This window comes from Chlamydomonas reinhardtii, chromosome 3 (genome assembly GCF_000002595.2).
Source record: "Chlamydomonas reinhardtii strain CC-503 cw92 mt+ chromosome 3, whole genome shotgun sequence".
Lineage (NCBI taxonomy): Eukaryota > Viridiplantae > Chlorophyta > Chlorophyceae > Chlamydomonadales > Chlamydomonadaceae > Chlamydomonas > Chlamydomonas reinhardtii.
The window spans coordinates 2704513-2730383 of NC_057006.1; the positions used below are offsets into that span (position 1 = coordinate 2704513).

The 25871-nt window shown below is 63.7% G+C and overlaps 8 protein-coding genes across 12 annotated transcripts; 2 read left to right on the forward strand and 6 right to left on the reverse strand.

Moving 5' to 3' along the window:
• Positions 1–59: 59 nt before the first annotated feature.
• Positions 60–2075, reverse strand: CHLRE_03g161350v5 (uncharacterized protein). Its single transcript, XM_043060703.1, has one exon. The coding sequence runs from the start codon at positions 1299–1301 to the stop codon at positions 249–251; it is 1053 nt and encodes a 350-aa protein (XP_042925832.1). The 5' UTR covers positions 1302–2075; the 3' UTR covers positions 60–248.
• A 64-nt stretch (positions 2076–2139) lies between these two features.
• On the reverse strand, positions 2140–5545 carry CHLRE_03g161363v5 (uncharacterized protein). Its single transcript, XM_043060704.1, has 4 exons — positions 5292–5545; positions 5046–5218; positions 3551–4900; positions 2140–3391 (listed from the first exon to the last, which is right to left on the reverse strand). The coding sequence occupies exons 1-4, from the start codon at positions 5476–5478 to the stop codon at positions 2423–2425; spliced, it is 2679 nt and encodes an 892-aa protein (XP_042925833.1). The 5' UTR covers positions 5479–5545; the 3' UTR covers positions 2140–2422.
• A 52-nt stretch (positions 5546–5597) lies between these two features.
• CHLRE_03g161400v5 (uncharacterized protein) lies at positions 5598–9795 on the reverse strand. The gene is made up of 9 exons (XM_001703345.2): positions 9483–9795; positions 9269–9354; positions 8733–8895; positions 8339–8446; positions 7882–8016; positions 7429–7575; positions 7013–7173; positions 6613–6726; positions 5598–6228 (listed from the first exon to the last, which is right to left on the reverse strand). The coding sequence occupies exons 1-9, from the start codon at positions 9756–9758 to the stop codon at positions 6072–6074; spliced, it is 1347 nt and encodes a 448-aa protein (XP_001703397.1). The 5' UTR covers positions 9759–9795; the 3' UTR covers positions 5598–6071.
• A 64-nt stretch (positions 9796–9859) lies between these two features.
• Positions 9860–11525, reverse strand: CHLRE_03g161450v5 (uncharacterized protein). The gene is made up of 6 exons (XM_001703344.2): positions 11223–11525; positions 10908–11080; positions 10677–10768; positions 10489–10581; positions 10224–10359; positions 9860–10084 (listed from the first exon to the last, which is right to left on the reverse strand). Exons 2-6 carry the CDS (start codon positions 11022–11024, stop codon positions 9989–9991), a joined length of 534 nt encoding a protein of 177 aa, XP_001703396.1. The 5' UTR covers positions 11025–11080; positions 11223–11525; the 3' UTR covers positions 9860–9988.
• Positions 11526–11645: 120 nt separating this feature from the next.
• CHLRE_03g161500v5 (uncharacterized protein) lies at positions 11646–14112 on the forward strand. Its single transcript, XM_043060705.1, has 10 exons — positions 11646–11855; positions 11930–12002; positions 12079–12124; positions 12195–12281; positions 12464–12532; positions 12664–12690; positions 12836–12927; positions 13079–13244; positions 13384–13556; positions 13676–14112. Exons 1-10 carry the CDS (start codon positions 11783–11785, stop codon positions 13893–13895), a joined length of 1026 nt encoding a protein of 341 aa, XP_042925834.1. The 5' UTR covers positions 11646–11782; the 3' UTR covers positions 13896–14112.
• Positions 14113–14139: 27 nt separating this feature from the next.
• On the reverse strand, positions 14140–20405 carry CHLRE_03g161550v5 (uncharacterized protein). The gene is made up of 13 exons (XM_001703343.3): positions 20174–20405; positions 19943–20044; positions 19239–19618; positions 18852–19059; positions 18552–18724; positions 17796–18411; positions 17410–17595; positions 17007–17171; positions 16206–16871; positions 15873–16025; positions 15378–15724; positions 15017–15179; positions 14140–14865 (listed from the first exon to the last, which is right to left on the reverse strand). Exons 1-13 carry the CDS (start codon positions 20294–20296, stop codon positions 14779–14781), a joined length of 3369 nt encoding a protein of 1122 aa, XP_001703395.1. The 5' UTR covers positions 20297–20405; the 3' UTR covers positions 14140–14778.
• Positions 20406–20505: 100 nt separating this feature from the next.
• Positions 20506–25870, forward strand: CHLRE_03g161578v5 (uncharacterized protein). 4 transcript variants are annotated; one of them, XM_043060706.1, is made up of 9 exons: positions 20506–20625; positions 20696–20787; positions 21087–21189; positions 21338–21475; positions 21791–21855; positions 24076–24247; positions 24403–24555; positions 24714–24803; positions 25182–25870. In XM_043060706.1, the coding sequence occupies exons 1-9, from the start codon at positions 20596–20598 to the stop codon at positions 25227–25229; spliced, it is 891 nt and encodes a 296-aa protein (XP_042925839.1). In that variant the 5' UTR covers positions 20506–20595; the 3' UTR covers positions 25230–25870. The 4 variants fall into 4 exon arrangements, with proteins under 4 accessions (XP_042925839.1, XP_042925838.1, XP_042925837.1 ...); XM_043060707.1 differs by lacking the exons at positions 24076–24247; positions 24403–24555; positions 24714–24803; positions 25182–25870 and adding an exon at positions 21989–22037; XM_043060708.1 differs by lacking the exons at positions 21791–21855; positions 24076–24247; positions 24403–24555; positions 24714–24803; positions 25182–25870 and adding an exon at positions 21534–21627.
• On the reverse strand, positions 21629–23965 carry CHLRE_03g161606v5 (uncharacterized protein). Of its 2 annotated transcripts, none has more exons than XM_043060710.1 (4): positions 23640–23965; positions 23490–23537; positions 23313–23386; positions 21629–23182 (listed from the first exon to the last, which is right to left on the reverse strand). In XM_043060710.1, exons 3-4 carry the CDS (start codon positions 23380–23382, stop codon positions 22935–22937), a joined length of 318 nt encoding a protein of 105 aa, XP_042925835.1. In that variant the 5' UTR covers positions 23383–23386; positions 23490–23537; positions 23640–23965; the 3' UTR covers positions 21629–22934. The 2 variants fall into 2 exon arrangements, with proteins under 2 accessions (XP_042925835.1, XP_042925836.1); XM_043060711.1 differs by having other exon boundaries at positions 22040–23182.
• Position 25871: the final 1 nt, after the last annotated feature.

Genomic DNA, 25871 nt, shown 5'->3' on the forward strand with positions numbered 1-25871 from the left:
CATGTTTGGAGTGGCGTGGGCAAGGTGGCGTGGCGTGGCGGGGACAGAGCATGGCGGTTCCTTGGCACGGTAAGGGCGCTGTGTTCATGTCACCGGTACTCATCGACCATCGTCACATCCCTTGCTCTACAAGGGGCTCAGCCCATTCAGGCCATTCTCCAGCTGTACAAGCTGACACCCCCTTGTCTGTCCACAGCTACCTATCCACCTCCCTACTCGAGCACCTCCACACTTCCAAACACGGCGCCTCATTGCGCTGCCCCCCGCCTCAAACCAGCAGCACGTGCCCCCCGCACCCGCGCCCCAGCCGGCCGCCGCCCCGTGCCCTCTCCCGCCCTCTCCCCTGCCGCCTGCGAGTCCACCCGCACCTCCGCCGTTGCCTCCGGCCCATCGCGTGCCTGCACCACACCAGCCCCCACCCGCCGCGACTCTCCCACCTCTGCACAAGCTGCTGCCCCCGCCTCCACGACGCGTGTCCGCGCCAGCACCTCGCGCGCCTCCTGCACCCCCAGCAACACCACCTCGGGCCGCGACAGCACCAGCCCCCGCACCGCCTCCGGCGCCAGCTCCAGCGCCCAGCCCAGTTGCTGCACCCGGTACCGCAGCTCCGAGCGCGGCAGCACCAGCAGCTGAGGGCAGGCGCGCAGCGCCTCCAGCGCCCCTGTCACCAGCCCCGCTTCTGCCCCACCGCCGCTACCCAGTGCGTCTGCCAGTTCAGTCGCTCTCCGCGGTAGTGCGTCCGGACTCATGGTCAGCAGCGTCGGCGCCTCCAGCACCATTCGCCGCGCTTCCGCCAGAGCCGCTTGCGTGTCGGCCTGCGCTCTCCCGTTGGGGGTGTCAGCACTGGAGGGGACGTTGCTCCAGGTTATGCCATCCTGCCCCACACGGCTTTCGCCAGGCCGGCCCCCGGCACTGCCGCTGGCGCTCGCGCCATCCGCGTCAGACTCCGGCTCGCGCTTGCGGATGCTCTTGCGACTGGTTTTCCCTGCCATTTGTACACCACTGTCGCCACTGCCGCTGCTGCCGGCGCCGTTACTACTGGTGCCGACTGTCCCGCTGCCGCTGGCGGGCGGCGCGGCCGGCAGCGGCACCCGCTGCAGCGCCGCCGCAATGACCGCCAGCTTCCTCTCCGCCGTGTCGGGCGGCAGCGACATCAGGCCCGGCTGCTCCAGTGCCAGCTGCCGCGCCGCGTCCAGGTCCGGCAGCTGCAGCAGCGTCTGCGGGCAATGATCAACGGAGCGGTGCTTTAGGGTTAATAGAGTATCAGCAATGTTCGCTGGCGTCAGACTCTGCGGCTTCATGGCTTCACCCCGATACCGTATCGGAGCTGGGCACAAAGGCTTAGTACTAGCTGGGCACAAAGGCTTAGTACTAGCGGGGGGCGTGCGTGGCAAGGCAGGTTGGTAAAGTCCCGTAGGGTGCAGCTACCGTAATTCCCAGAACCCAACAGATGGCACACAATTTGCAACGGCAGGGCAGGAGTGCGCGGCTGGTCGCACGCCGGAGTTACTGTACCGACGCGTTGCTGGCTGGCTGGAAGTTTGCTGACGCGCATTCCTCACGCTCCGGGCGCCCGGCCAGGCGATACCGCGATAGCACCACACAGACACACCGCAACGCCACACTCGCGAGGCAGAGCCGCATCGCACACCTGCAGGAAGGTGACCAGCGTCCACGGATGAGCACGAGAGGAAACCGCAGAGAATATGCAAACGGAATGCAGCAAAGCAATGGCCGGGCGACAGTGTGGCAAGCAGGGGCACAAACAGGGCGAGGCAAGGCAGAAGAGGGCGCCAAGGCGGGGGGCCAGTACCGTGCCAGGGCACAACGGGTGTGTAGGCTGTGCAGGAGTGGAGACGTGGAAGACGAAATGCACGTCCTACTGGAATGCACGAAGTACGCGAGCTTGAGGCAAGCTGTGGGTATTGCATTCGCATTCACTAGCAAGCACTTTGATTACAGGTAGTGATGTGAAAAGAGCTACGCTTAGCACGGAGGTGCAAAAGATGGCGGCATACTTGTACGCGGTGACGACGCTTCGGTCTGGTGAATTGCGCAACCGCTATCTGATTCACGATTTGTTTGCTTATCAACGCGCCTCCGGACTCAAAGGAGTTAGTGGGACACTGGGGCCGCATGGACTTCAAGCCATGTAACATGCTCATGAGGTATCACGGACTCATGTTTGGAGTGGCGTGGGCAAGGTGGCGACGTGGCGTGGCGGGGATAGAGCATGGCGGTGCATTGGCATGGTAAGGGCGCTGTGTTCATGTCGCCGGTACCCATCGACCATCGTCACATCCCTTGCTCTACAAGGGGCTCAGCCCATTCTCCAGCTGTACAAGCTGACACTCCCTTGTCTGTCCACAGCTACCTATCCACCTCCCTACTCGAGCACCTCCACATTTCCGAACACGGCGCCTCATTGCGCTGCCCCCCGCCTCAAACCAGCAGCACGTGCCCCCCGTACCCGCGCGCCAGCCGGCCGCCGCCCCATGCCCTCTCCCGCCCTCTCCCCTGCCGCCAGCGAGTCCACCCGCACCTCCGCCGTTGCCTCCGGCCCATCGCGCGCCTGCACCACACCAGCCCCCACCCGCCGCGACTCTCCCACCTCTGCACAAGCTGCTGCCCCCGCCTCCACGACGCGTGTCCGCGCCAGCACCTCGCGCGCCTCCTGCACCCCCAGCAACACCACCTCGGGCCGCGACAGCACCAGCCCCCGCACCGCCTCCGGCGCCAGCTCCAGCGCCCAGCCCAGTTGCTGCACCCGGTACCGCAGCTCCGAGCGCGGCAGCACCAGCAGCTGAGGGCAGGCGCGCAGCGCCTCCAGCGCCCCTGTCACCGGCCCCGCTTCTGCCCCACCGCCGCTACCCAGTGCGTCTGCCAGTTCAGTCGCTCTCCGCGGTAGTGCGTCCGGACTCATGGTCAGCAGCGTCGGCGCCTCCAGCACCATTCGCCGCGCTTCCGCCAGAGCCGCTTGCGTGTCAGCCTGCGCTCTCCCGTTGGGGGTGTCAGCGCCGGAGGGGACGTCGCTCCAGGTTATGCCACCCTGCCCCACACGGCTTTCGCCAGGCCGGCCCCCGGCACTGCCGCTGGCGCCCGCGCCATCCGCGTCAGACCCCGGCTCGCGCTTGCGGATGCTCTTGCGACTGGTTTTCCCTGCCATTTTTACACCACTGTCGCCGCTGGCGCTGCTGCCGGCGCCGTTACTACTGGTGCCGACTGTCCCGCTGCCGCTGGCGGGCGGCGCGGCCGGCAGCGGCACCCGCTGCAGCGCCGCCGCAATGACCGCCAGCTTCCTCTCCGCCGTGTCGGGCGGCAGCGACATCAGGCCCGGCTGCTCCAGCGCCAGCTGCCGCGCCGCGTCCAGGTCCGGCAGCTGCAGCAGCGTCTGCGGCAATGGTTATCAGTAGAGCGGGGCACAGGGTCAAGTTAAACATGATTAGAGGCAATTAGCGTGCCCGGCGCCCCCAGTTACGGTACCCGGCCTTCGCCCACGCACCCACCCCACCCAAACCACTTGAACCGATTTACCACGCCGCGCGCTCACCTGCAGCCGCTGCAGGCGCTCCGCCAGCGAGGCTGGCGCCATGGCCAGCAGCACAGGCTGGTTGCGGCACAACCGCGCCACCTCCTGCCGGCCCAGACCCAACTCCGCCCCCAGCTCCCCCAACTTCGCCTCCAGCGCCGCCGGCTCCCACCCCAGCAGCAGCGGCTGCTGCACCGCCAGACGCGCCGCGTGCGGCAGCCCACCGCGCAGCTGCAGCGAGGCGGTGAGCGCCTGCAGCGCCGCGACTCGCGCGGCTGCGGGGAGCAGCAGCAGCCGCGGCCGCCGCGCGAGCAGGGAGCGCAGGCGCGCGGGCGGCAGCTCCAGCAAGGCGCCGAGATGCTGAGCCGAGGCGCGCAGCGCGGGTGCGGACGCCATCAGGAGCTGGGGGCATAGGAGCGCCATGCGTCGTGCTGCGGCCACCGACGGCTCTGGCAGGTCGCCAACGCGGATGGAGGGCGGCCGGCCAGAGCGCGCGAGCCGGCCGCTGTCGTCTGGAGGCCCGTCCGGCGCTCCACGCTCATCAAGCCTGGACTGTTGCCCCTCTTCTTGCGCACCGTCCATTCCGGGCCCCGGCCCCCGCCCCGGGCCGTGCCTGCCGGTGTCCCCCAGGGCCGCCGCGAGCACCCACGACGCCGTCGGCTCCTCCATGTCTAGGGACGCCACTACCGCCGCCAGGCGCAGCCACGCCCGCCGCAGTGCCGGCAGGGGCGCCGCCAGCAGCCGCTCCAGCTCCGGCGGCGGCAGGCGGCACAAGCAGCGGCACGCCTCTGCCGGAGGCGCCGCCAGCAGCTGGCCTAGCTCTCGGCAGCGCGCCGCCAGGTGCGGCAGCGGCACCGCCAGCAGCGCCGGTTGCGCGGCCAACAGCGACATCGCTTCCGCATCCGTCACCACTGTTGGCGTAGTATGTGATGCGTCTGCTATACTTGCTGTGCTGCCGTTGGGGTGAACGGGAGGCTCCTGGCTCTGCAGCGGCTGGGGCACTGGCCGCGACGGCCGAAGCGGGCGCAGCAGCCCACTGCCGCCGCTGCCAGCCGCTGCTGCTCCCGCGCTTGCTGCACTTGGGGAGGCAGCTGCCGGTGAGCTGCTCGTTGGCGCAGGGGCTAAAGATGCTTTCTGCTGCTGCTGCTGTTGTTGCTGTTGCTGCTGCTGCTGCTGCTGCTGTTGTTGCTGCTGCTTCGGTTGCGCCCTCTGGTGAGCGGCGCCTGCCGTAGCAGCGGGGGTGGCGGCGGCACGGGGGTCGCCGCCTGGTGGCGGGTCGCTCAAGCCTGCGGCCAGCTGCGCCGCGCGCGCGCGCAGGGTCGCGATGGGGCAGCCCAGCAGTTCCGGCTTAATGGACACCATCCGCGCCACCTGGCGTGGGTCAGGACGGGGGTTGGCGGCAGATTGCCTTTAGCGCTTTGTCACCAGTACGGTATGGCAGTTCGGAGCACCGCTCCGCAGACAGGTCAGGCTCTACAGGTGCAGGCGGTGGTGCAAGAATCCCCTATCCGCGCACCTGCTCTGCGGTCAGCCCTAGCTCCTGCTGCAGGATGCCGCAGCGCTTCACCAGGTCCGGCATGCCAAACTCCAGCGGCAGGCGTTCCGTGGCCTGCAGGGAGGCCGCCAGAGCCCGCGCCGCTGGCGGAGGCACGCCGAGTGTCCGGGCGACTGAACCAGCGTCCCAGCCTCCTGAGACAGCAAGATGGTCGTATGTTAAGGCTAAAACTGTAAAGGGCCTCAACTTCTGTGCCTTAGTGCTCACCATGTGCACGACCAGTCGCCGCTCCGACCGAGGCTCTGCTAGTTTGGGTGTGCACAGAATTGAGGTAACAGCTTCCAATTGTTCGCCTGCCCACTCGTCGCAGGGAAGGAATGAAAGTTGATACTAGGGCCGATTCTGAGCGCCGGTGCTGGCGGCTTGCCACCTGAGCTTCTCGCAAGTGCAGCATCGCATATACATTGCATAGATATCAGAGTAACATGACAGTGAGGCTCTTCAACGTGGCTGAAAACAAATCGTCGCGAGGGTGGCCGGCTGCTATCTGATTGGCTTGAGGAATGATTTGGATAAACATTATTATTACAACATGCGATTGGTAGCAACAAAGTGAGTACTGCAACCATCTCCCTTCGGCCCCGGTCTCACCAAAGCACGCCCAGTGCACACTGCGACCAAGGCGGCCCTTCGCTCTGCTCTCAAACAAACCTGCAGTCACTCCCGCTCCCACACGCGAACTCATAATCCGCCTCAGCCCCAACCGGGCCTCGTCCCACGCCCAAGTCATAGTCACGTACGCTCCCCTTTCAATCACTGGGCCACTGGAACGCAGCGCTGCGCACGCCGCGGCAGCACCCTTGCGCCAACTATCAGCCCCTTCGCTCCTCGTCTTCAAAATCCAGCCGCGCCGTACACACTACGCTCCTTCGCGCTGCAGGCCGGCTAGCTGCTGCGTCGCAGCCAGTAAACCCGGGCCCATCCACAGCGCCGATACCGCCGCCACGACACGCGTGAGCTTGTCTGTCAAAGCACAGTGCTGGTCGTTTAAGGGTTGATGTACTTCATGGCGTTGTTGACGTCCTTGTCGCCGCGGCCCGAGCAGTTAATGACCACGCGGGTTCCTGACTTGAGCGTGGGGATCAGCTTCTCCAGGTAGGCGATGGCGTGGCTGGTCTCCAGCGCGGGGATAATGCCTTCCAACCTGCAGGCCGGGAGCAGTGATGGTGGCAAAAGCAGGTGAGCGACGGTGCCATTGAGTGATCGGGTTGGCGGTCCAACCGCCTAGCCAAGCGGGAGGCCTGGCTCATGCCAGGCCCCTCCCGGCGTACACGCGTGCTCACGCGCACCGACGCCACCCCTCCTCCCGGGACAGGCCCGCCAATCACAGCCGGCCCCCTCCGCGGACGACCCCATCTCCCGCCTTGCCACAGGCCACCATCTGCGCCCGCCTGGGACTGAAGTGCATTGTGTACTTGAGCACTGATGCCATCACAAACGCCCATCCAGCTTCCCGTTACCCTCCCAACCCCGGTGACAGGACCCTCTCTCCCAAACCCCACGTGGCCCCTCCCGTTCCTTCACGCACTTGCTGAGCAGCTGGAAGCCCTCCAGCGCCTCGGCGTCCGTGACGGCGTAGTACTCTGCGCGCTTCACGTCCTTGAGGAACGAGTGCTCGGGGCCAATGCCGGGGTAGTCCAGGCTGAGGGGGTGGAGGCACACACAATACACACACATTCACGCACGCATGTTTTGCGTTACCATTCCTCGTGTTTTCTAACACACATTAAAAAACGCGGTCACACAGGAGGTGGGCGAAGGTGTCGCGTTGGCTGGCCCCTTCACGCGCCCGCAAACTCCAGATTGCAGTCCGGCCGCGGTGTATCCCGACCACGCAGCCTCCGTCCTCCGGACTCAGCCCCTCGCCCCAATCCGTTCAAGCAGCCCGCGTCCAGCCGAAAACGCAGCCTTGCTACCGGTAGGCTCACCCGGCGCTGATGGAGTGGGGGTCAATGATCTGGCCGTCATCGTCCTGCAGCAGGTAGCTGTAGCTGCCGTGCAGCACGCCGGGCGTGCCCATGGTCAGCGTGGCGGCGTGCTTGGTGGTGTTGACGCCCTCACCGCCGGCCTCCACGCCGATCAGGCGGACCTGAGGACCGGTAGGGAAGGCAAGCGTCAACATCCCGCAGAACGGCGCCGCTCAACAGTCCTCACAACCACCATGCCCGCGCGTCTTGTCCTCATGCTCTCAGCAACTATCTTATCGCCACGACCACGTCCACGACCATCACACCAACAAACGTCTTGGCGCCTGGCGCACCCAGCTGGCCAGCGCAACATCACAGGCCACCCCCCACATCTCACCCAACCGCTAGCCGCCAGCCGCTATCGCTGCCTCTCTTACCGAGGTGTCGTTGATGAACTCGTTGAAGATGCCGATGGCGTTGGAGCCGCCGCCCACGCACGCCATCACGATGTCGGGCAGGCCGCCCCACTTCTCCTGCGCCTGCACCTTGGTCTCGCGGCCGATGACAGACTGGAACTCGCGCACCTGTGGCGCGCACAGCATCATCACACACGCGCACGAGCGCCAAACGCGTGGGTCGGATACGGTCCTCGCGCACTGCCTTGCGGCCTCATTCGGCAACCGGCAACCTCAGTCCTTTGAAGTCCTTCCGGTGGTCAGCCGCTTCTCCGCCAATGGTGTGGCACTACGTTTGCGACCACGACCACCAGTTCCATCGTCCCTTGAGCAGTTGCCCTCAAGCAGGCACCCGGTCCTCCTGCGACCGCGCACCGCCCAACCACCCCGCCCCCCGCCTGGCCCCGCCGCTCGACCGCTGCAGGCCGCACGCACCATCATGGGGTAGGGGTGGGGGCCAGCGGCCGACCCCAGGATGTAGTGGGTGGTCTCCACGTTGGTGACCCAGTCGCGGATGGCCTCGCTGGTGGCATCCTTCAGCGTGGCGGTGCCGCTGTGCACGGGGCGGACCTGCGGGCGCAGCGGTGCGGCGGCGCAGACGTTGGATACAGGGGCTGGGCAGGTGAGAAACGGCGCTGCAAGACCGCAAGTGACTGTCAAACGGCTTGGGCGATGAACGGTTCGCCCTCACAGCCGCCTTGGCATCGTGTTCCCCGGGTGGAATAGCCTTCTCGTCTGGTCACTTGGGAACCTGACAGGCCCCCCCGGCTCACAGCCCTGCCGCCGATAGCAAGCCCATGCGCGCGCGCACCCCGCTTCCCGAAATCCCTCCCGAAGCACGCCACTGAAGCGCCACCCAGCGCCGGCCCTCCGTCCAGCTCCTGCCCCTCACCTCCGCACCGCACAGGCGCATGCGGAACACGTTCAGCGCCTGGCGCTCCATGTCCTTAGCGCCCATGTACACAATGCACTTCAGGCCCAGGCGGGCGCAGATGGTGGCCTGCGAAAGGGCGGGAGCGATTGCGGATGTAAGCGCGTGTGGCCTCTCAGAAGCATCAGGAGACCAATCGGCAGCTCCCCGCTTCGGAGATATGACAATCAACTACGGCATAACGTAACCAACTGAGTGGGGACACTCATGCACCTTGTTGTGGCAAGTGACATCAGCACCGCACCGCAGGCAACCTGCTCGCCCCGCTGCGCTGATCTGCTCCCCGCCGCGGCGCCGCCCAACTGGCGTGGTCCCACTTCACGCTTCACGCCCAAGCACGCGCCACGCCACCCACCGTGGCCACACCGTGCTGGCCGGCACCGGTCTCCGCAATGATGCGCTGCTTGTTCAGGCGCTTGCACAGCAGGGCCTGGCCCAGCGAGTTGTTGATCTTATGCGCGCCAGTGTGGTTCAGGTCCTCACGCTTTAGGTAAATCTCAGCGTGGCCGCCGTCCGCGCTGCGGGAGGCCGAGGAGTGGTGCGGGAGAGAGGGATGAAGGTTTTCAACACGGCACAGCACATGGTGCTCGTGAGCGTGGGAGAGGAGCGCTGTGAAGTGCGGCACTCAACCGGGCGGCGTGGCCACAGCGGCGGCCCCGACAGCCACCCACTCCGGCAACCCCCGCGGGAGCGCTTCCCGCCGTCCCGCTGCGCCTACCCCTCGCCAGACGCATCGACTCCCCCAACTCCTCTGCCACGAGATAGCAGCATCCCAGCATAAGGTTCAGCGCTAATGCACGCGCTTCACACAGGCCGATTACGCTTGGAATGCACGCTTTCCCCGTGTTGGCTTTCGCGCAGATCCTTGAAGCCGAACGAGCTCAAACTTACGTCTTGTAGTGCGCCGACAGGCGCTCGGCGTGGTAAAGGGGCGTCTCGCGACCCACGTAGTCCTTCAGGATAGCCTCCATCTCCGCCTGCGCGCGAGCCAAGAGCAGCTCAGATGCCGCCCAAATTCCCGAATCTCAGCAAACACCCGTCATTTTGTGGCATCGCGCCTGGCCGCCCAAGTGCCACAATGCAGAGGTCTCAACCACTTCCACACCTTAAACGCAGGGTCCGCAATCGCCTCGTTGTAGTCCTTCTCCAGCTGCTCCAGGGCAGGGATCAGGGTCTCAGGCACGTACTTGCCGCCGAACTGGCCATAGCGACCATTTGCGTCCGGGCGCTGGTAGTCGGTAATCGGGCGCTCAGGCGCAGCAACAGCAGCAATGCGAACAGTAGACTTGCGGCTAGCAACGCGAGGGGCCACCGAGCGAGCGCTGCTGCGAGCGCTCGCGACGGGACGGGAATCCAGGCGAGTAGGGGCAGTGATGTTCATGGCTATTGCCTAATGAAATTATACTAGGTGAAAGTAGCCGAATTACGCTCAGCAACTGGGTCCAAAAGCCCTCGCTCGACGCCACAATGCACCAGGCATGCCGTGCCACCCGCTACGTCACCACCGTGGCCCCGACAATGCCATACCACTCCAAACCGAACTCTCCTCCTGGACAAGCGCGCTAAACCCCTTGCAATTTGTTGATTTCGATGGTGCTTGGCCCCAAGTGCTCATGCGCTGCCTACAGTATCTCTGCTCCCGTCCATCGCAGCGCTGGCAAGCAGCGTCGACTCCAGGCTGAGGTCCTCCACCGCCACCGCCTGGCGCTGCAACATTCATACCAACGGCAAACGTTGCGAGCATGTGAGCGGGCGAACGGTAACACAGGATCCACGCCTCCAGCCCTCCACCTTAACGTGGCCAAGTAAACAGCCACGGCCCAACTTGCCCTTCCCACCCATCCACCTGGGCCTCGATGTCCGCCGCTTCCAGGCGCCCGCCCAGGCCGCTGCAGCCGCTGTTGAGCTGGTCCACGAATCTCACAATGGCCGCGACGGCGTCGTCCGCGTCGGTGAAGGTCACCACCGTCAAAGCAGGCAACCTGAAGCACGTGCAGGGGGCATGCCGAAGCTGAGTCCGCAGGCGGCGTTTGCTGGGTGTGCGGCTAGCCCTACACGAAAGCGCTGGGTGCATAGCGCGAGCGCCTGAATGCCTTGTGAGGTGTACTTACTGTGAACTGTGATGGGATGTGAAGGCGTGACCATAGCTTGCGGGAGCGGCCAAGAAGACGGACTGCTTAAAGCTGTTATGCAGCTGCAGTGCCCTGTGCATGGGCCCGGCAATGCCACCAGTCAGCGTCCAGTGTACTGTGGGAGCATTATAGGCTTGGAGCAATGCCTGCGGCAAACCCAGTCCTACCTCTCTGCGACGCTGGGCTTAGCACCGCCGCTTCGCCGCTCGTCCAGCAGCAGGAAGGCGTGAGGGCGTCCCTGGAAGGTGACCAGGATGTCCTGCGGCGGTGTGGCCAGCAGGAAGCGCGGCCACGCGTGTCAATTACAGACCCCTCGTTGCCACACAGCTCACTGCTCCTTGCCGCCCTGCTCACTATTCCCTGTCGCCACCCTCTCCTGTTCTCAGCGAAGCGCCTACCGGCTCCAAATTAGCGCCGCAGCGGTAGTTGTAGCCCAGCATCGTCAGCTCCGCCACGTCCACGTTCAGGCCGAGGCTTTGCCTTACGATGCACGCTCCACGCTTGGCTGCTGCCATCAGGCCGAACCGCCGTCTGTCAAAGCTCGCTTACGCTCGTAGCACCTCGAAAGCAACTTTAACAGAAGCATGGCCAGGACAGGCAGCACGCAATCACAAACATGTGCCAGTTCCGTGTTGGCGTATGTCACAGGTTGTGCGCCCTGCCCAGGCCATGAGCACCCGACCCACATCGGTGAAGCAACTGTTGCCACCAACCTTCAAGCTATCTGAAGCACTTTGCTAGTTGGCTCCATGCACCGGTCCGGCTACCCGCGTAGCTTTGCATGCGACGGGGAAGGGGCCCGACCTGAGGGGGACTCCGCCCTGCAAACGTGACCGGTCTGGGCCCGAGCACCAACACGTTCTCAGCGCAAATGACAAACTTTTACGTAGAGCAGCGCAGCCTGGAGAGCAAAGTGCAAGGCAAGACTGTCGGTGCCATCAGAGGCCGCAAAAGCTCTGTGAGCGCGGACTGCTGACAGTCGCCATGTTGCAGCATACAAGCATGCAGTAATAGGTGTGGACACAATACACGTACATGCTTGAGGGCTTGGGGCGCCGAGAAAGAAACCTTCATGTGCTGCGTCATGCTGCGCCTTCGCGCAAGTTGACAGCCGGTGCAAGCAGGCCTCTCCCCAAGCCGCTGCACAGTCTGTAATCACCTTGGTCCATACTTTCATAGCTCAAGGAGATACCTTCACCACAGCAACTGACCCAGAAGCCTTTCTTGACGCTATTTCACGCAGCTGCATGTTAGGTTCAGGGCCTCGCGCGAGATGCTGAAATGCAACGCCTGTTGGTCAGAGCTGGAGGGCAAATCCGTGGTGACCAGCTGCCAACACTTATACTGTAAGGAGGGCGTCGGCGCGCCCCAACATGCAGAATGGACTTGCTCGGGCTCGCTCACCGCTTGCCTACCGCAGGCCTTAAGTGCGCTCAACAAATTGTGGAGAGCGACTCAGCCTGCCCGATCTGCGAGAGCGTCATCACCAAAAGGTGAACAGGAATCCGGCGTGGTGGCCTGGAATTTGCGCTGCGACTCGTGCTGACCCGACTGCTGGTTCACGCGCAGCACCGTCAAAGTCATCAACTCCCTGCAGGACGCGTCCGCGTGCCAGGTTGGTCGTAAGCCGACCCATGGGCGCTGTTCTGGGTTGGCGTTGACGCGTCCCGCTTCGTGTTCTGCAGCTCATACTCTGTGGCCAGGCTCCCGACACGGCGCTAGCGGCAGCGCTATCATCGGTGCAGTTCTACATCTCTCAACAGCAGCTGCAGGTGAGGGCTTCATTAAGGGTGAAACTGCGCAGGGGTCGCTGCATTCCTGCTACCCCCAGCGCACACACGTCGTGGGCGTTGACACGTGCCTGATGGATGGGTCGTGGCACGCCCAACAATGGAGGTGGGGGATAGCAACAGCGAACAAGCTCCTGCATGCGTTTTGTGCTTTGCGTTGGCAGGCGGAGCTTCGAGAATCCAGCCTGACGAAGAAGATCAGCAAAACCAATGAGGCGTGCCGCAAGAAGCTGGTAGGACGTGCGCCACGCTGGTTGGGGCAGTACTTGCTTGTGCCATGCACGTCATCAGGCTTGAGGTCGCGGGCCGATCCTCACAACGCGAAATTGTCTTGTGATTAAGCAGTCACCTCTTGTGATTGCAGGAGGAGGTGCACAACGGCTACATGCAGGTCTGGTGCAGGATGCGTTTGGCAGGGCCTGAGGCTGTAGGGCTTGTACGGAACATGGTTACGGTATGCATGACCGTGACATCCGAGTGCGGGCACACTCAGCGAAGGGGCTTTGACACCCAGCTTGCGGCCCTGCCTCCTGCAGGCCAAGCGCAAGTACGAGGACGCAATGCGCATCAACCAGCAGATGAGCCAGGACAACCAGGAGCTGCAGGCCAAATACGCACAGAAATCCATGTAAGCCGGTTGCGTGGGCATAGCCTTGTCACCTGACAAGGCGGAAGGCTCAGTTCGGCTTCCGGTGGGCCCAGTGGCGCGGGTGAAAGGGTCCTCTGACGTTTTACTCACTTGCCGCTTACAACCTGCTTCACTTTTGCGGTTTCCGCAGGCAAGCCCGTAAACTACAGGAGGCGTTGAAGCGGTTGCAACAGGAGAACGAGAACCTGCGGGGCGGCGGCGGCGGCAAGAACGGTGGCGGCGGCATGCTGGGCGGCACTGGCCACGGGCTCACACGCTCGATGTCTCCCATGGCGCAGCAGGGCATGCCTCAAATGGTATGTCCTGGGGGAGCATCCTCACATGGCTTGTTCACTTACCTTCCTGGCGCTGCACGTGGCGAGATGGCGTGCAGCGTGCCTGTTGTCTGCTGGGAATTGCGTTGAAACCTGACGGCGGGTTGACAATGCCTCGCAGGTGACGACGGTGCAGCGGACGCAGGTGTTTGCCAACTTGCAGAGCCCGCCCAACAACGCCAACTTTGGCAACGCCCTGCAGCAGGCGGTGATGCCGACCAGCGGGCGTGTGCAGGGCATTACGGGTGGCTACCGAGTGCAGCAGGGGCCCGGCAGCAGCGGCGGCGGTGGCGGGTAAGCACGCGTCATTTGGCTCGTGCAAGCGTTTGCGTAGCAAAACACCTTGCAACTGTACCCAGATCGCAGGGATGAACAGAAAGTGCACCCAAGCTGTGCGTTTTAAAATCCCGCAGGTTCTTGGGTGGCTCCATGGACCCTAACAGCCCTGGGGGCTTGCTTGGCACCGGGCTGCGGCGGCCCGGCAGTGGCAACTCTTTCGGCCTCGGCGGCGGTGGAGGTGGAGGCGGCGACCCCGGTCTGCGCAAGCTGCTGGGCATGCCTCCTGCTATGCAGGGGAACATGAGCGGCAACCGCAACAATGCCGGAATGCGGAATGACATGTTCTCTATGTAGCGCACATGGGTGAAGTGCTACCCTTGCCGCCGAGGGCCGCCTAGTCACTACCTGGGTGTAAATTTTAAATCGTGATCTGCATGCATGGCGGAAGGGCAGAGGATGAACCTGAGCAGTTGAGGGCACGGTCTCTGGCATAGCTTATAAGTGTGCACATTTGCCGGCACCCGACGAGAGCCTTACTTTGCATTGCTGTTTTGGCAAGAGTGACCTTGTGTTGCTGACTGTGATGTCGGGCGCAGGGTACGTGATCAACGATATGGTCACATGGGTTGCAGATCTTTACTTAACCGCCCAAGGGCTTACACATGCTTCCAGACTAGCGGTCAGCTTGGGCTACATGAATCAGGCCTCTTGCCTGCAGGTATACCGAATTCGAACATATCTTTGAGCTGTCCCAGGGTCCGCCAACAGTGTCTGCGATTTTCAACCATCCACTTGGGCTGAAATCTCTCATAGTCAAACCACAGGCCGACATTGTTCTCGTATGCTACCCCAAAGCACAAACAGCGTCTCAGCTGCCGGGCCAGCTATGTATCACCCTGGCCCGGGCGGTTTCCGCGAGGCAGGAAGGCACGCAAAGATCGTGCGCACCATCTTGTAGCCACATACGCGCGCACGCACGCATACACACGCACACACACGCATGCATTTGACTCCTGTCCGGTGATCGACTCCTGCTCAATGAATTTGGATCGACATGCACAAGCGGTACCTTACGGGGACGATGCACGCGGCCGTTGCACGTGCCAGTATGCACGTGCTGGTCAAGACCAGTGCCAATGATTACGGTACTGTGTAAATTGTGAAGTGGAACAGAGGACCTTTCTGCCTCTGCCGCGACGACATATCCCTGCCTGTCGCGCCGCAAGTCATCCCCTCATCAAGAAATTTGTGGCAATGACGTGTTGGCCTGTCCCTCCATGATGGGCGTCGCCGCCTGCACCCGGTCTAGCGCCTCCGACGCGACCTGTGCGCACGGGACAAGTACAACAAGAAAGGGATTAGCCAAGTGCGTCAGCACAGTGCCTCAGCGCAGCGTCGTGAGGCCGGCCAGGGGCCGACGCGCATGCACGCAGGGCATTTTACACAGGCCAGTGTGGCAGGACATGTCTGCTCACCGGTGACCGCGCCTTGGGCGCGTTGTTGAGGGTTGGTAGGCTGGGCGTGCCGGTCAGCTTGCCCATGCCGGGGTTGCTGGGCCGCCAGCCGCCGGGCGGCAGGTGTGGCCCCACGTGCTGCGGCGGCAGCGCCTCAGCCGCCATGCCTGTCGCGTCCTTGTACCTGCGCATACGAGCACAACACGAAGGGCCAGAGACGACGTTCAGAATGCCAGCCAGGAATACCCTGGTGCCGCACGGCTCCACGCCGAGCTGTAGTCGCTCAGTCGCTCAGTAGTGCGACCTGCAGGCGTACCGTGTGTGGAGCGCACGCAGTCCTCTCGCACCCGCACCCCCAACCCGCACCCGTGTCCTCCCTCACCAGTTCTGCACGCCGCGCACGTTCGGATCGGTGTTGTATTGCAGCTTCTGCGTCGATGACTGCGGGCTCAGCGGGTCCGGCCCGGCGCCCGGGCGCGCGCTGCTGCGCGCGGCCTGGCCGCGCGTGGACACATCAGTGGCGGCCGGCACGCGGATGGGCAGCTGCTGTGTGGGTATGTGTGGCCCAGGCAACACGTCCAACTGGTCCAGCGGCCGGTCGCAGGCCATGCAGCGGTAGCCGGTGATGGGCCGCGCCGCCAGCATGGCGTGGTCGCCGGGCGCCATCATGCGCCCCGTGCCGCCGCCGCCGCCGCCGCCGCCGCCACCCGAGCCGTCCATCAGCTTGTCCTGTGCGGTTGGGCAGCGGGCGCGAACACGCGTGTTCAGGACCAGCAAGGACTGCCTTGCCCAGTTGCTCTGTTGACTGTGCCCGGGACAGGACTGCAACGGGTGCGACAATCCCAAGAGCCGCAACCAGCACGTGGTTACAACTCACCCGCAGCAGCCGCACATCCGTGGCCAGGCGCTTGACCTGGCGTTCCAGGTCCTTGATGCCCATGTCCGGCAGCCCGCCCGCGCCGCCGCCCGCCCCAATGCGGCCCATGGCGGGGCTCTTGAGCGTCGCCTCCAGATAGGCCAGCTTCTGGGCCTGTGGCCGAGGAAAGGGAATGTTGATTAGGTGGGTTGCGAGGTGAGGGATTGGAAGGAGGAGATGGTATGGGCGGGGGCGTCAAGCACTGCAGCGTGTGCACGGTCTCTCTGACGGTGAGTGCTTTTGGTTACGAACGTGCACGCGCGTCGCGCGCCTCCCACCCAGCATGCCACCCACCATCTGTTGCAGAGCGGCGGGGTCGAAGGCGTCCATCTTCATGCGGTACTCGCCGCTGCCCATCAGCTTGAGCAGCCGCTCGTAGCCACCGCGCGGCGAGCGGTCCTCCTTGCCGCCGCCCACGCCGCCCGACTCGCTGTAGCGTCCCTGCACGCCGCCCGCGCCGCCGCCGCGCGTGGCGACGTCCAGCCCCACCGCCAGCACGTTGGCGGCGTGCGCCACCGTGTCCAGCCCCTCCTTCAGACTGCCCACCTCCCGATTCAGCGCCGACACCATCCGCGCCAGCGCGCCGCCGCCCGCCGCCGCGCCGTCGGCGCCGGTGTTCGGCGTGCCCTCCCTGGCTGACAGGAAGCCGCCGGCGCCGGCGCCTCCGACGGTGGCCGCTGCCAGCGCATCCGCAGGCGGCAGCGCCGCCAGGTCCGCCCGGATCTTTGCAATTTCCGCGAACACGTCGCCCATGCGCGCGTCCAGCGAGGCGATCTCCTCGCTGTTAGCGCCGCGGCCGGCGTGGCCCGCAGCGGAGCCCAGCGCCGCCAGCTCGGCGGCTGAGGCCTTGTCGTCCAGCGCCGCGCGCACCGCCGCCAGCTCCTCCGCCGAGGCCTTGCCGCCCAGCTGCGACTGCAGCGCCGCCAGCTCGGCCTTGGTGGCGCGGTCCGCAACCATGCCCTGTGTTGTTCAAGAGGATTACCAGAAAGAGGGTGTCAGCTTTCTGCCGCCGCTCCGCTGCACAGCTGTACTGTACCAAGGCTTATAGGCATTTATTAGCGCGTGCTGATCCAATAGCGAAACTGCGATCCCCACCTTGACCGAGTCCAGCAGGTTGCTGAAGCCGCCCGCCGCGGGCTTGCCCTCGCCGCCCTCGCCGCCGGCCGCCGGCGCCGCACTGCCCGCCGCGTCCAGCGCCGTGGCCGCCATGAGCTTCACCTCATCCAGAGCCGCCTGGTCGGGCTTGCCCGCCACAGCCACCTGCAAGCCCGAGGACCAACGGCTTGATGAGTTACGCCGTCATGTGCCATAGGTCCATGGCCACAACACCGCACCATCCACACCGCGCCCACGCAGCCACCAGCACCAGCCTCCTAGGCTCCGCTACCCCGCAAAACACAACACACTGCACGCCACACCACCTGCCCTCGAACCCACACGCCCCACAGTGTCCACCGGGCTCCACCGGGCTCCACAGGCCCTCCACGCGCGCACGCACCTGCAGCTGCTCCAGCGCGCCGCCGTCCGCCTTGCCGCCCAGCGCCAGCCTCAGCTCCGCCAGCTCGTCCAGGTCGGCCTTGGCGTTGAGCGCCAGCTCCAGCGCCGCCACGTCGCGCCCGTCCGCCTTGCCCGCCAGCCGCGTCGACAGCTCACCCAGCTGCCCGTGCAGCGAGGACAGCGCCGCCTGTGGGGAAACGGGTTCAGAGAGGAGGAGGAGGCTGAGGAGTGAGTGTTCAAGACAGATGGCACGCAGGTTTGTGCCCGATCGCAGCCCAGTCCCAAGCTCCCTACCCTGCTTTTAGCCGCCAGCTGCCCGCAAGCTACGTGCCCTGCCCTCCCAACCACATATCCACTCCGCAGTTGGTAGCGGCCTGACCCACCCACCTGCACACTGGCCAGGTCGTGGCCCTCCGACACAGACGATGACCTCAGTTGCGCGGGCAGCGGCGGCACCACGTGCCCGTTGGCGGCCGCCGCCTTCTCCTCCGCCGCCGACGGCGGCCGCGAGCCCTTCAGCGCTGCCACCTGCGCCGCCAACGCCGCCACGCGGCCCCTCAGCTCCTCCAGCCCCGCTGCCAGGTCGCTGTCGCCATCACCCGCCTTCACCTCGTGCGAAACCACCCACTGCTGCTCCTGCTGCTGCTTGCCGTCGCCCGAGGCAGCGCCGGCTGCGGCAGCCGCAGCCGCAGGCGCACCGGCGGGCAGCGCCGCTATGCGGGCCTGCAGGTCGTGCACTGCGCCGGCGTCCGCCTTGCCCTCCAGCGCCGCCGCTAGGTCCTGCAGCTTCCGCAGCGCGTCGCCCAGCATGGCCCTGTCGGCCTTGCCGTCCACCTTGCCGTACAGCTCCTTCAGCAGCGGCTGCACGTCAGACAGGTGGCCAATGGAGTCCACCGCCTTCTCCGATGCCGCCGCCGCAGCGGCAGTCTCCGCCGCTGCCGCCGCCGGCGAGGGAGAGGCCGCGGCGCCTGCAGCCACTCGCGCCTCCAGCTCGCCAACGCGCCTGTGCGAGGAAGGACAGAGGTGGGCGCACAGGCGTAAGCAACAGCATTTCGTTGATGCCGAAAGCGGCCGCGGTCAGGGCAGCGGTATCAACCGGGTCCTGGATTCTAGGGAAGGCTGGCACGCTGGCGCACCACTTACTGGGCGAGGCTGCTAAGCGCCGAGGCACTGGCAGCAGGCTCGCCTGCCGCCGCTGCGTGCGCTGAGGCGGAGGGTGCGGTGGCGACTGCCGAGCCAACTGCCGGGGCAGCTACCGCCGCTGCCTTGACAGCTCCCAGCTTCGCTGCAAGGTCGTCCACGGCGGCCCGCTCCGCCTGCAGAAGCAAGCGCCAAGCATGTCACTTCACCATGCTGCTCTCCAGAGCCCAGACCACATTATGTGCATGTTGCCTCGTCAACGACCCTGTCGGTCACGTGTCCATGCCCACCGCGATTCCTCACCTTGCCGCCCAGCCGGTCCGCCATCACCGCCACCTGGCCCCGCACCGCCGCCACGTCCGCCGCCGCCCGGTTCACCGCCTCCACCAGCGCGCCGCTGTCCACGAGGCCGTCGGCGCCCACCGCAAGGGCGGGAGCAGCCGACGCAGCATCGCCGCCTGCGGCTGCGGCGGGGCTGACGCCCGCCTTCAGCAGCGCGTCCAGCTCCGACCTGACATGTGATGGGGTCGGGTGTTGGGTTGGGGTTCGATGTGTGCCCAACGGACTCAGTGTGCCCAGGCTGTGCGTGCAACTCGCGTCGAGCCGCCACCAGCACTAGCAACGCTGCACAACAACCTGGCCCGGTCGTACTGGGCTCACAGCAGTCCCTCCAGTCCTCGCCGCACCCACCTGTTGACCTTGTCCTCCATCGCGGCCCAGCTGGCCTTGGTGTCCAGCTCTGACTGCAGCTCTGACTGCAGCGCGCTCACCGACGCCGCCAGTGCCTTCTGCCCCTGCTGCAGCTCCTTTAGCTGGGCCGCCACGTCAGACGGCGCCGCCTCTGCCGCCGCCGCTGAGGCCTCATGGCCGGAGGCAGCTGCTGCCGCGCTGGTGGCGGCGGCGGGCGAGGCCGCCGCCTGCCCCGCCACCCGCTCCTCCAGCTGCCCCAGCCGCTTGTCCAGCTCCCCTAGCGCGGCGGCTTGCTCTGCCGCGCTTCCAGGCCCCGTCCCCGCATCAGCGGCTGCCTGGTCGCGGTCCTGCTTCGTGTCCAGGCGCGAATCCAGGTCATCCTGTGAGCAAGGCAGGGTACATGCCGGGTCGAGCGCAGTGGTGAGCGACTGCAGCGGCGCCCCCCCGCTTAAATTGATCGGCCTTATCGTTACAGTGCGTGTCGCTTGTGCATAACGGCGGAGTCTTACAGGGAAATGTCGATGAGTGCACCCGCCTCAACGCAGGCTGACAAGTTCACTGCCGGGGTTAGTGGGTGCACCCGGCCTTCGACCGCACTGTGAGCGCGGCTTCCCTTCGCTCGGAGCCTTCCCTTCGAGGTCTGTCCGGCTGTGATGAACGCAACCATTACGTCATGCCCATTTATCGAATCAATCTCGACCAACCTGCTTGGCTTGGAGCAGGGCAACAGAATCCTTCAGCCCCTGGTTCTCCCTGCGTAACTGGTCAATTTGATCTTGAAGCAGAGAATCTGCTATCGTCTTGGTCTGCGATTGCATCGACATTGGGCAGGTGACTGCGACTGCTGCGCATAAACCGTCACATTTACTGCTTACAAACCAGCCCGGTCTGCCTCCGCGCGGGCAAGCAATCATGTTGAATATGTCCTGATTTACCTCACTGCCAGGCTGCGGAAGCTCCTGCACGCGCTGCACAAGCCATTCCAGCGTCTTGCCAAGTTCCTCGAAGTCGACGCTTTGCACCACCTGCACCGTCGTGAGTTTCAGGTAGCTGCTCATTGCTGCTGCATCGTTATCAATGGGATGGAAAGTTAAGAACCGAATCAAGGTGACCAGAGCTAGCCCAAACCCTGCCTCGCAATGTGCAATGAGAGTCCCCGACGTCGAATTTCGAGCTCACGTTCCGTTCAGCCTGCACCACAGCAGTGGCACTGTCATGCTTATGCGTATTATGTGCTAGCTGTAATATGCACTCAAACGCATGGAGTCCTGAGCCGGTTCCGAACTTGAGCTTGCGCGCTTGCTTGAGGATTCGGATACATAACAAAATTTAACAAGCGACATGCATCACGTCTAGCATGAAGCCGAGCCTGGCGAAAGCGTCGACGGTGAGAGCCCAAACTGGGACACGCTGCAACACGCAGTGCACCCATTTGCACGACGCCCTGATCCCTTTAGGCGGACCGGGAGAATTCAACATTACGTCAACAATGTAATGCGTTATCGGAGCAGCTGGGGAGAGTTCTCCTGAGCGTTCCCGCCATCGGCCGGTGAGCCCGGCCTTTCGCAAGTTCGTGGCCTTCCTACTTGTTGGGAGCTTGTGTCATGACCTAACATATGCATTGGGCATGTGGGGCGGGGAAAATCGTGACTGGGGCCACCAGCGCTTGCACATTTCGACGAGGCTGTGCGGCTGATTCCCCCCGCGTGTGCACACGCCCACCCCGCGCAAGGCGTACACATGAAAATGTGTCTGTCATATACAAATTACGTGTCGCAGTATTTGAAGCGTTGCAAGCCCACACACCAACACGGCCGTTCAACACACCCTACTAAATGTGTCCGCCAGGCTTCTTGCCAACACCACGACCATCAGCAGTGAGGACCTGCTGCTCACCACGGAGGAGGTGCAGGAGGCGGCCCTCCGCACCATATGGCTAGCACATTACTATGTAAGTCACGCGTGGCGGGCCAGGAGGTTCTGCTGGTCTGGTGCACGACTACTTGGCAAGCGTGTTGCGCGTGTTGGCAAGGGTGTTGCGCTGCATGAGTCCACTGCCGTGTGTGAGTGCATGAGTCCTTCTCTCATGGCGCCCACAGGCCCTAGCCCGCGACCTAGGCGTGCTGCCGGAGCTGGCGGTGGCGCAGGCGGAGCGCTGGGGCAGCACCGCGCCGCCAGAGGAGGTGCTGCACCGATGCGCGGCTGACGTGGCCCGCCGGTTGCGGGAGTACACGCAGGTGGGTCAGGCGGTGGGCTGCGAGGACGGTTTGCTGGCTTTAGCACTCATGCGTGCAGGGGGCGGATGCAAGGGCGGGGCTGTGGTGCTTTGGTATGACCTGACTGCGCAATCTCGCCCCCAAGCACTTTGCGCACGTGCCTGGTACAATGAAGAGACGATAGATTTACACAGGGAATTCTGGCATGCGGGCAATCATAGTGGCCTCACAAGGCCGCGTCACCTTTCGGACTTTCCATGTTCAATGGGCATTGGGACAGTTCTGCAAAAACATAAACACAAGTTGACATCATTGCGTACGCGCGTTTGCCCGCAGGGCCCTGGCACCACCAGCCAACAACAAGCAGCGGCAGATGCAGCCGCGCCGGCAACAACAGACAGGCAAGTGGCGTGCATGTCGCATCCATGTAGCCTCCCCATCCCTGAAGCCTCGTCGATGTGTGTCATTAGCAGTAGCACAAACCCCACATACAAAGGGAGTACCCGCAGCAAAGCGCACCCTCACAAAATGTAGACACGCAAACGCAACACTCCAGCGGTAACATACGACGAGCACAGTTATATGGCTTACGGTCCGGTACACAGGAGCCCAGCGTGCGACTGAGCCCAGGGCTCCGGCGCCGTGCCATTGACGTAGCAATAATAGCGCATTTAGCAGTCTAAGACAGCGAAACTCTCACAGAACACATCCCGCAGGCGTGGCATTTCGGCCAACGAGAGGCCGCGTTACTTGGACTCCCAAACCCAACCCAACAACAGCGAAAACAAGAATGGCTATTCGGTTGTGCCGAATAGCCAGGTGGGCGGGAGCCGAGTACTCGTAGGCGAAATAGAAATAGATCTAGCTCCCCCTCCAGGGCGTGGGCCAGCTTGGTTGGGTCATCGTCAGGGTGCTGGCCAAGGTAGTGAAGGCAGTACATGCTAGTTAGCGGTCCGCTCAGTCATGCTGAGAACAACGTAAGAAGCTGCGTGTTGTCGAAGTCATGGTCGAATAGTCACGCTGGTTGGCTGATGAGCAGCTGGGATGTGGGCGCTGGCCGCCCCAGTCAATGTAGTCAGAACGACAGATGCGGTGTGTATGCAGCTTGGCTCAGGGACCTCCGCAACGCGCATGCCATGAGGCTGCGAGTATGGCGTTGCGGGTGGAGCCTTGGCCGTGCGTGTGGCAAGGCTGTCAATGGAGCCAGGTGCCGTCGCGTTGCGGGCCTCCGTGGCTACTGCACCGTGTGGTACGGGGCTCCGCTGTGCGGTGCTGTGCTACGCCGGGCCATCCTTCGGATGAGCCACAGCGGTCCTCTCTCCCCGCCTGCACGGCCTGGCGCCGCGCACGTGCGCTGGCGAGGGAAGGGTGTCGAGGTATGTACGAATGGTCGTCGTCTCCTGAAGCGAGCCAGCTAGCCAAATGGTAGACTGTGGCGGCGGAGCAGCAAGGTGGTTGCTGCTCCGCCGTAGTGCTTGGCTCAGAAGAGCAGCCGGCGCGAGGGGAAGCCCTCCGACATGATCCGCTCTGCCAGCTGCTGGGCGCGGCAAGGGTCTGCCACCGCCATCTGCACCTCCGCGGCCCAGGCCTCCCACGTGATGTTGGGGCAGACGGCTTGTACGTGGTCAAGCAGCTGCTGCTCCAGCGTGGGTGCCACCGCCAGCAGCTCTGCGAACTCTAGCCCAAGTTGCGAGCCAGCCTGGTAGTGGCAGAAGGACAGGAAGACGCCTGTGGGTATAGAGGGTGGCGGGGAAGTTGGCGCTTGTTAGGCGGAGGCTTTGAGCAGTCGTGCGGTAGCTAGGTCGATAGCTTGCAAGTGGACAGGCCTGGTGCCATTGGGAGGGCCTAACGCGCTTACCCTCCAGGGCATGGCGAGGAAGGTGCCGTAGTGCTGTTCGCCGTTCCTCATCCGAGAACGAGTCGAGCATGTCCCTGCGAAAGTGTATGGATGCAGTAGTTAGCAAAACTGGGCGTTTCATCGAGGCTCGCGTCAAGTTCGGGTGCGAGGCCAAACCCTCAATTTAGTGCCTCTCACCTCGCGCATCTTACAGCCGTGTCAAAGTTGCCGGACACTTGCTCTCGCCTGCGTTGGGAGATTCCAGGGCGCTTGTGAGTTGGGTCGCAAACATCCGCCCAACGGAAAACCTGCGCCTGCGACTCCCAGTACGTGCATTAATAAGCTTACCGGTAGGCTGGTTTGCGGGGCGCGCTTGGGCACACATATCCGGAGGCAGTTGCTGGGTCGCAGAAATGGGACACCGAGAACTGGGCGGTGGGCGAGCGAGGCGACCCGACCTCCATGGCTACGTTATCACGGTGTCAAAAGCTTGCAAGCAATAGCGAAAGTGGCGTCCACAGGAAGCCTGGCAAAGTTTGGGGTCTTGGAACCAGCCAGTAAAACAGTCACAGCAAGGAGGTTAAAGTGGTGTATAAGGGTCTTAGTTTGTTTTGTTTATACAGTGAAACTATCGGAACGCAGACCAGAGGGCTATTAAACGAGCGGCGGTCGACGGTAGCGATGCTGTCATCTGAGTGCTGCAGCTGTCCAGTCCAGCTGTGCTATCAGCCGCCTTACCTTGTCAGATCCTTGCTGTATTTCCCTTTCTTTAATTATAATGCAGCCCAGATGGGCTACCTACGTCGCGGACGCGCGCCTGCGTGGCCGATATCGTTGAGCTGGAGCGAGCGAGTCGGAGGCTGGAGGCGTTGCAGGTTCCGTCGCAGTGCCGAGGGGCACTTGCTCAAGTTGCGCAGGAGGAGGCGATGCAGCCGGCCATCCTGTCCCTAGACGCGGTAAGAGCTGGTTCAGCGGGGGCATTCCACACGCACTCCGGTTTCGCACAAAACTGGAGGTGACCCAGCTGCGAGGTATCCTGATGCCGGGTAGGGGCACAATTGGAAGCATGGCATCCTTATAATGACGGTCGTAAATGCTGGTCTGGTTGCAGCTTGACGACCTGGACGATCCCGCGAGGGGGTCCTACCTGCCACTGGAGCCCGTTGTGCCCCTGCCGGCCGCGGCGGCCGCAGAAATTGCGTTCTGCACGGCATGGCTAACGTACATGTGGGGACGTGCTGCGCTGGCTGGAATACAGCCGCAGGTGTGAGGACGGTCGTGCCCTGTCCAGCGAACAGCTTTCCGTGTAACAAGAGTTGTGACCGTGCCCAAGGCAGTAGTAGGTGGTGCTGTCGAAGGGTACCGTACTAGAAGGTCTCCTAGAGCCACTAGGCTCAAAGCACATGCCTCCGTGCGCTGCAGGTGTCATTGGAGCAGGCGGAGCAGTGGGCGGGCCGCATGGGCAAGGCGGCTCAGCTGCAAGACTTCGGCGACGTGAACGACTCCCTGCAGGTTGGCGGGTGGGGAACGGGATTGCGGTCGATGGTAGTAATAAGTGAAAGGTTGCCATGGACGCAAGCTAGCTAGAGGGTACAGCAGGTAAACCAGGGTCAGTCACCGGCATGGCATGGACCTGGGTTGAGGAGGATTGCTGGATGACAGAGTCCGCCTTTGCGGCTGCTTCTGGGACAACAGAACGCCGCTTAAACGGGGCTGCCCACCTGGGGCAGCACAGCAGTGGGTGTGGTTGCGCACGCGTCTGCGGGCTTATCTGGCGATACCGATGGCCGTGCGCCCTGGGCCCTAGGTGCAGGGTTCTTGTTAGGAAATGGATGTCTTGATGGGCAGCTCTTCCACACACCTAGAACTTGCGGCCTGTCGCCTGTGCAGGAGCTGGCGTTGTACGGCATTGAGGAGCTGCTGTGGAAGGAGCGTTGAGGCGAATGTGCCCTATCCCTTCGCATGCTTGGAAGGGGTTACGGCCAAACCTAACTTCGCTTGACACGTTGGCAGCGCAGCTGGGGACCCTGGAAGTAGTGTTAGGTGCTGAAGCGACTCGAGGAGGGATAGATACGTTGGTGCGGCGGTGGAAGACGCGTGTATGCACACGCTGCAGTTGTAGCCGGGGTTGGCTCGGTGGCCACGGCCTTGTGCCGACAACGCCACGGCTCGATGCTGATGGGGGCAAGGACGCAATGCAGGGGTTGTCGGAGTGCGACAGGGCTGGGCAGAGACCTCAGACACTGGACAGGGTTGGGCATTGCTGATTGTTGAAGTGCTTCTTGTAGTGGCCAGCCTAAGACCGCCCTGCATGTAAGGACTTGATGGCTGCCTGTCATTAGTAACCACGAGCGGGTGCTGATGACTAGCTGAGGACCTGAGGCCAGGGGGAAATGTTCCGTTAGCAGGGGCTGCGGGCACCCTGTGGGTGGCCTAGCACTCAGCTGAACACAGTGGAGACGTGGAAACGCGCTGCGGCGCTGGAGGGGATTGAGTTGCCGATATGGATGCTTGCTCATGGAGTTGTACCATGCACGGCATGGGCAACATTCTGCCTACCAGTGTAACTGTGGACGTTCA

Excerpts from the sequence above, each read along its gene's own strand:
- CHLRE_03g161400v5 (XM_001703345.2), bottom strand. The coding sequence starts at position 9,758 with ATGAACATCACTGCCCCTACTCGCCTGGATTCCCGTCCCGTCGCGAGC. Across the intron at positions 9,355-9,482 it reads TTGCGGACCCTGCGTTTAAG|GCGGAGATGGAGGCTATCCT; the intron begins GTGTGGAAGTGG and ends GCTCGCGCGCAG. Across the intron at positions 8,447-8,732 it reads GCCAGCACGGTGTGGCCACG|GCCACCATCTGCGCCCGCCT; the intron begins GTGGGTGGCGTG and ends GCCCTTTCGCAG.
- CHLRE_03g161578v5 (XM_043060706.1), top strand. The coding sequence starts at position 20,596 with ATGAAGCCGAGCCTGGCGAAAGCGTCGACG. Across the intron at positions 20,788-21,086 it reads AGCGTTCCCGCCATCGGCCG|GCTTCTTGCCAACACCACGA; the intron begins GTGAGCCCGGCC and ends TGTGTCCGCCAG. Across the intron at positions 21,856-24,075 it reads GCGCCGGCAACAACAGACAG|CCCAGATGGGCTACCTACGT; the intron begins GCAAGTGGCGTG and ends ATTATAATGCAG.
- CHLRE_03g161606v5 (XM_043060710.1), bottom strand. The coding sequence starts at position 23,382 with ATGCTCGACTCGTTCTCGGATGAGGAACGGCGAACAGCACTACGGCAC. Across the intron at positions 23,183-23,312 it reads TCCTCGCCATGCCCTGGAGG|GCGTCTTCCTGTCCTTCTGC; the intron begins GTAAGCGCGTTA and ends CTATACCCACAG.
- CHLRE_03g161550v5 (XM_001703343.3), bottom strand. The coding sequence starts at position 20,296 with ATGAGCAGCTACCTGAAACTCACGACGGTGCAGGTGGTGCAAAGCGTC. Across the intron at positions 19,060-19,238 it reads ATGGAGGACAAGGTCAACAG|GTCGGAGCTGGACGCGCTGC; the intron begins GTGGGTGCGGCG and ends ATCACATGTCAG. Across the intron at positions 14,866-15,016 it reads CGCCCAAGGCGCGGTCACCG|GTCGCGTCGGAGGCGCTAGA; the intron begins GTGAGCAGACAT and ends CCGTGCGCACAG.
- CHLRE_03g161363v5 (XM_043060704.1), bottom strand. The coding sequence starts at position 5,478 with ATGCTGCACTTGCGAGAAGCTCAGGTGGCAAGCCGCCAGCACCGGCGC. Across the intron at positions 5,219-5,291 it reads GGCGACTGGTCGTGCACATG|GAGGCTGGGACGCTGGTTCA; the intron begins GTGAGCACTAAG and ends TTGCTGTCTCAG. Across the intron at positions 3,392-3,550 it reads AGCGCCTGCAGCGGCTGCAG|ACGCTGCTGCAGCTGCCGGA; the intron begins GTGAGCGCGCGG and ends CCATTGCCGCAG.
- CHLRE_03g161350v5 (XM_043060703.1), bottom strand. The coding sequence starts at position 1,301 with ATGAAGCCGCAGAGTCTGACGCCAGCGAACATTGCTGATACTCTATTA.
- CHLRE_03g161500v5 (XM_043060705.1), top strand. The coding sequence starts at position 11,783 with ATGCTGAAATGCAACGCCTGTTGGTCAGAGCTGGAGGGCAAATCCGTG. Across the intron at positions 12,691-12,835 it reads TGCACAACGGCTACATGCAG|GCCAAGCGCAAGTACGAGGA; the intron begins GTCTGGTGCAGG and ends TGCCTCCTGCAG. Across the intron at positions 13,557-13,675 it reads AGCAGCGGCGGCGGTGGCGG|GTTCTTGGGTGGCTCCATGG; the intron begins GTAAGCACGCGT and ends AAAATCCCGCAG.
- CHLRE_03g161450v5 (XM_001703344.2), bottom strand. The coding sequence starts at position 11,024 with ATGGCAGCAGCCAAGCGTGGAGCGTGCATCGTAAGGCAAAGCCTCGGC. Across the intron at positions 10,769-10,907 it reads GCGGCGCTAATTTGGAGCCG|GACATCCTGGTCACCTTCCA; the intron begins GTAGGCGCTTCG and ends ACACCGCCGCAG. Across the intron at positions 10,360-10,488 it reads ACATCCCATCACAGTTCACA|GTTGCCTGCTTTGACGGTGG; the intron begins GTAAGTACACCT and ends CACGTGCTTCAG.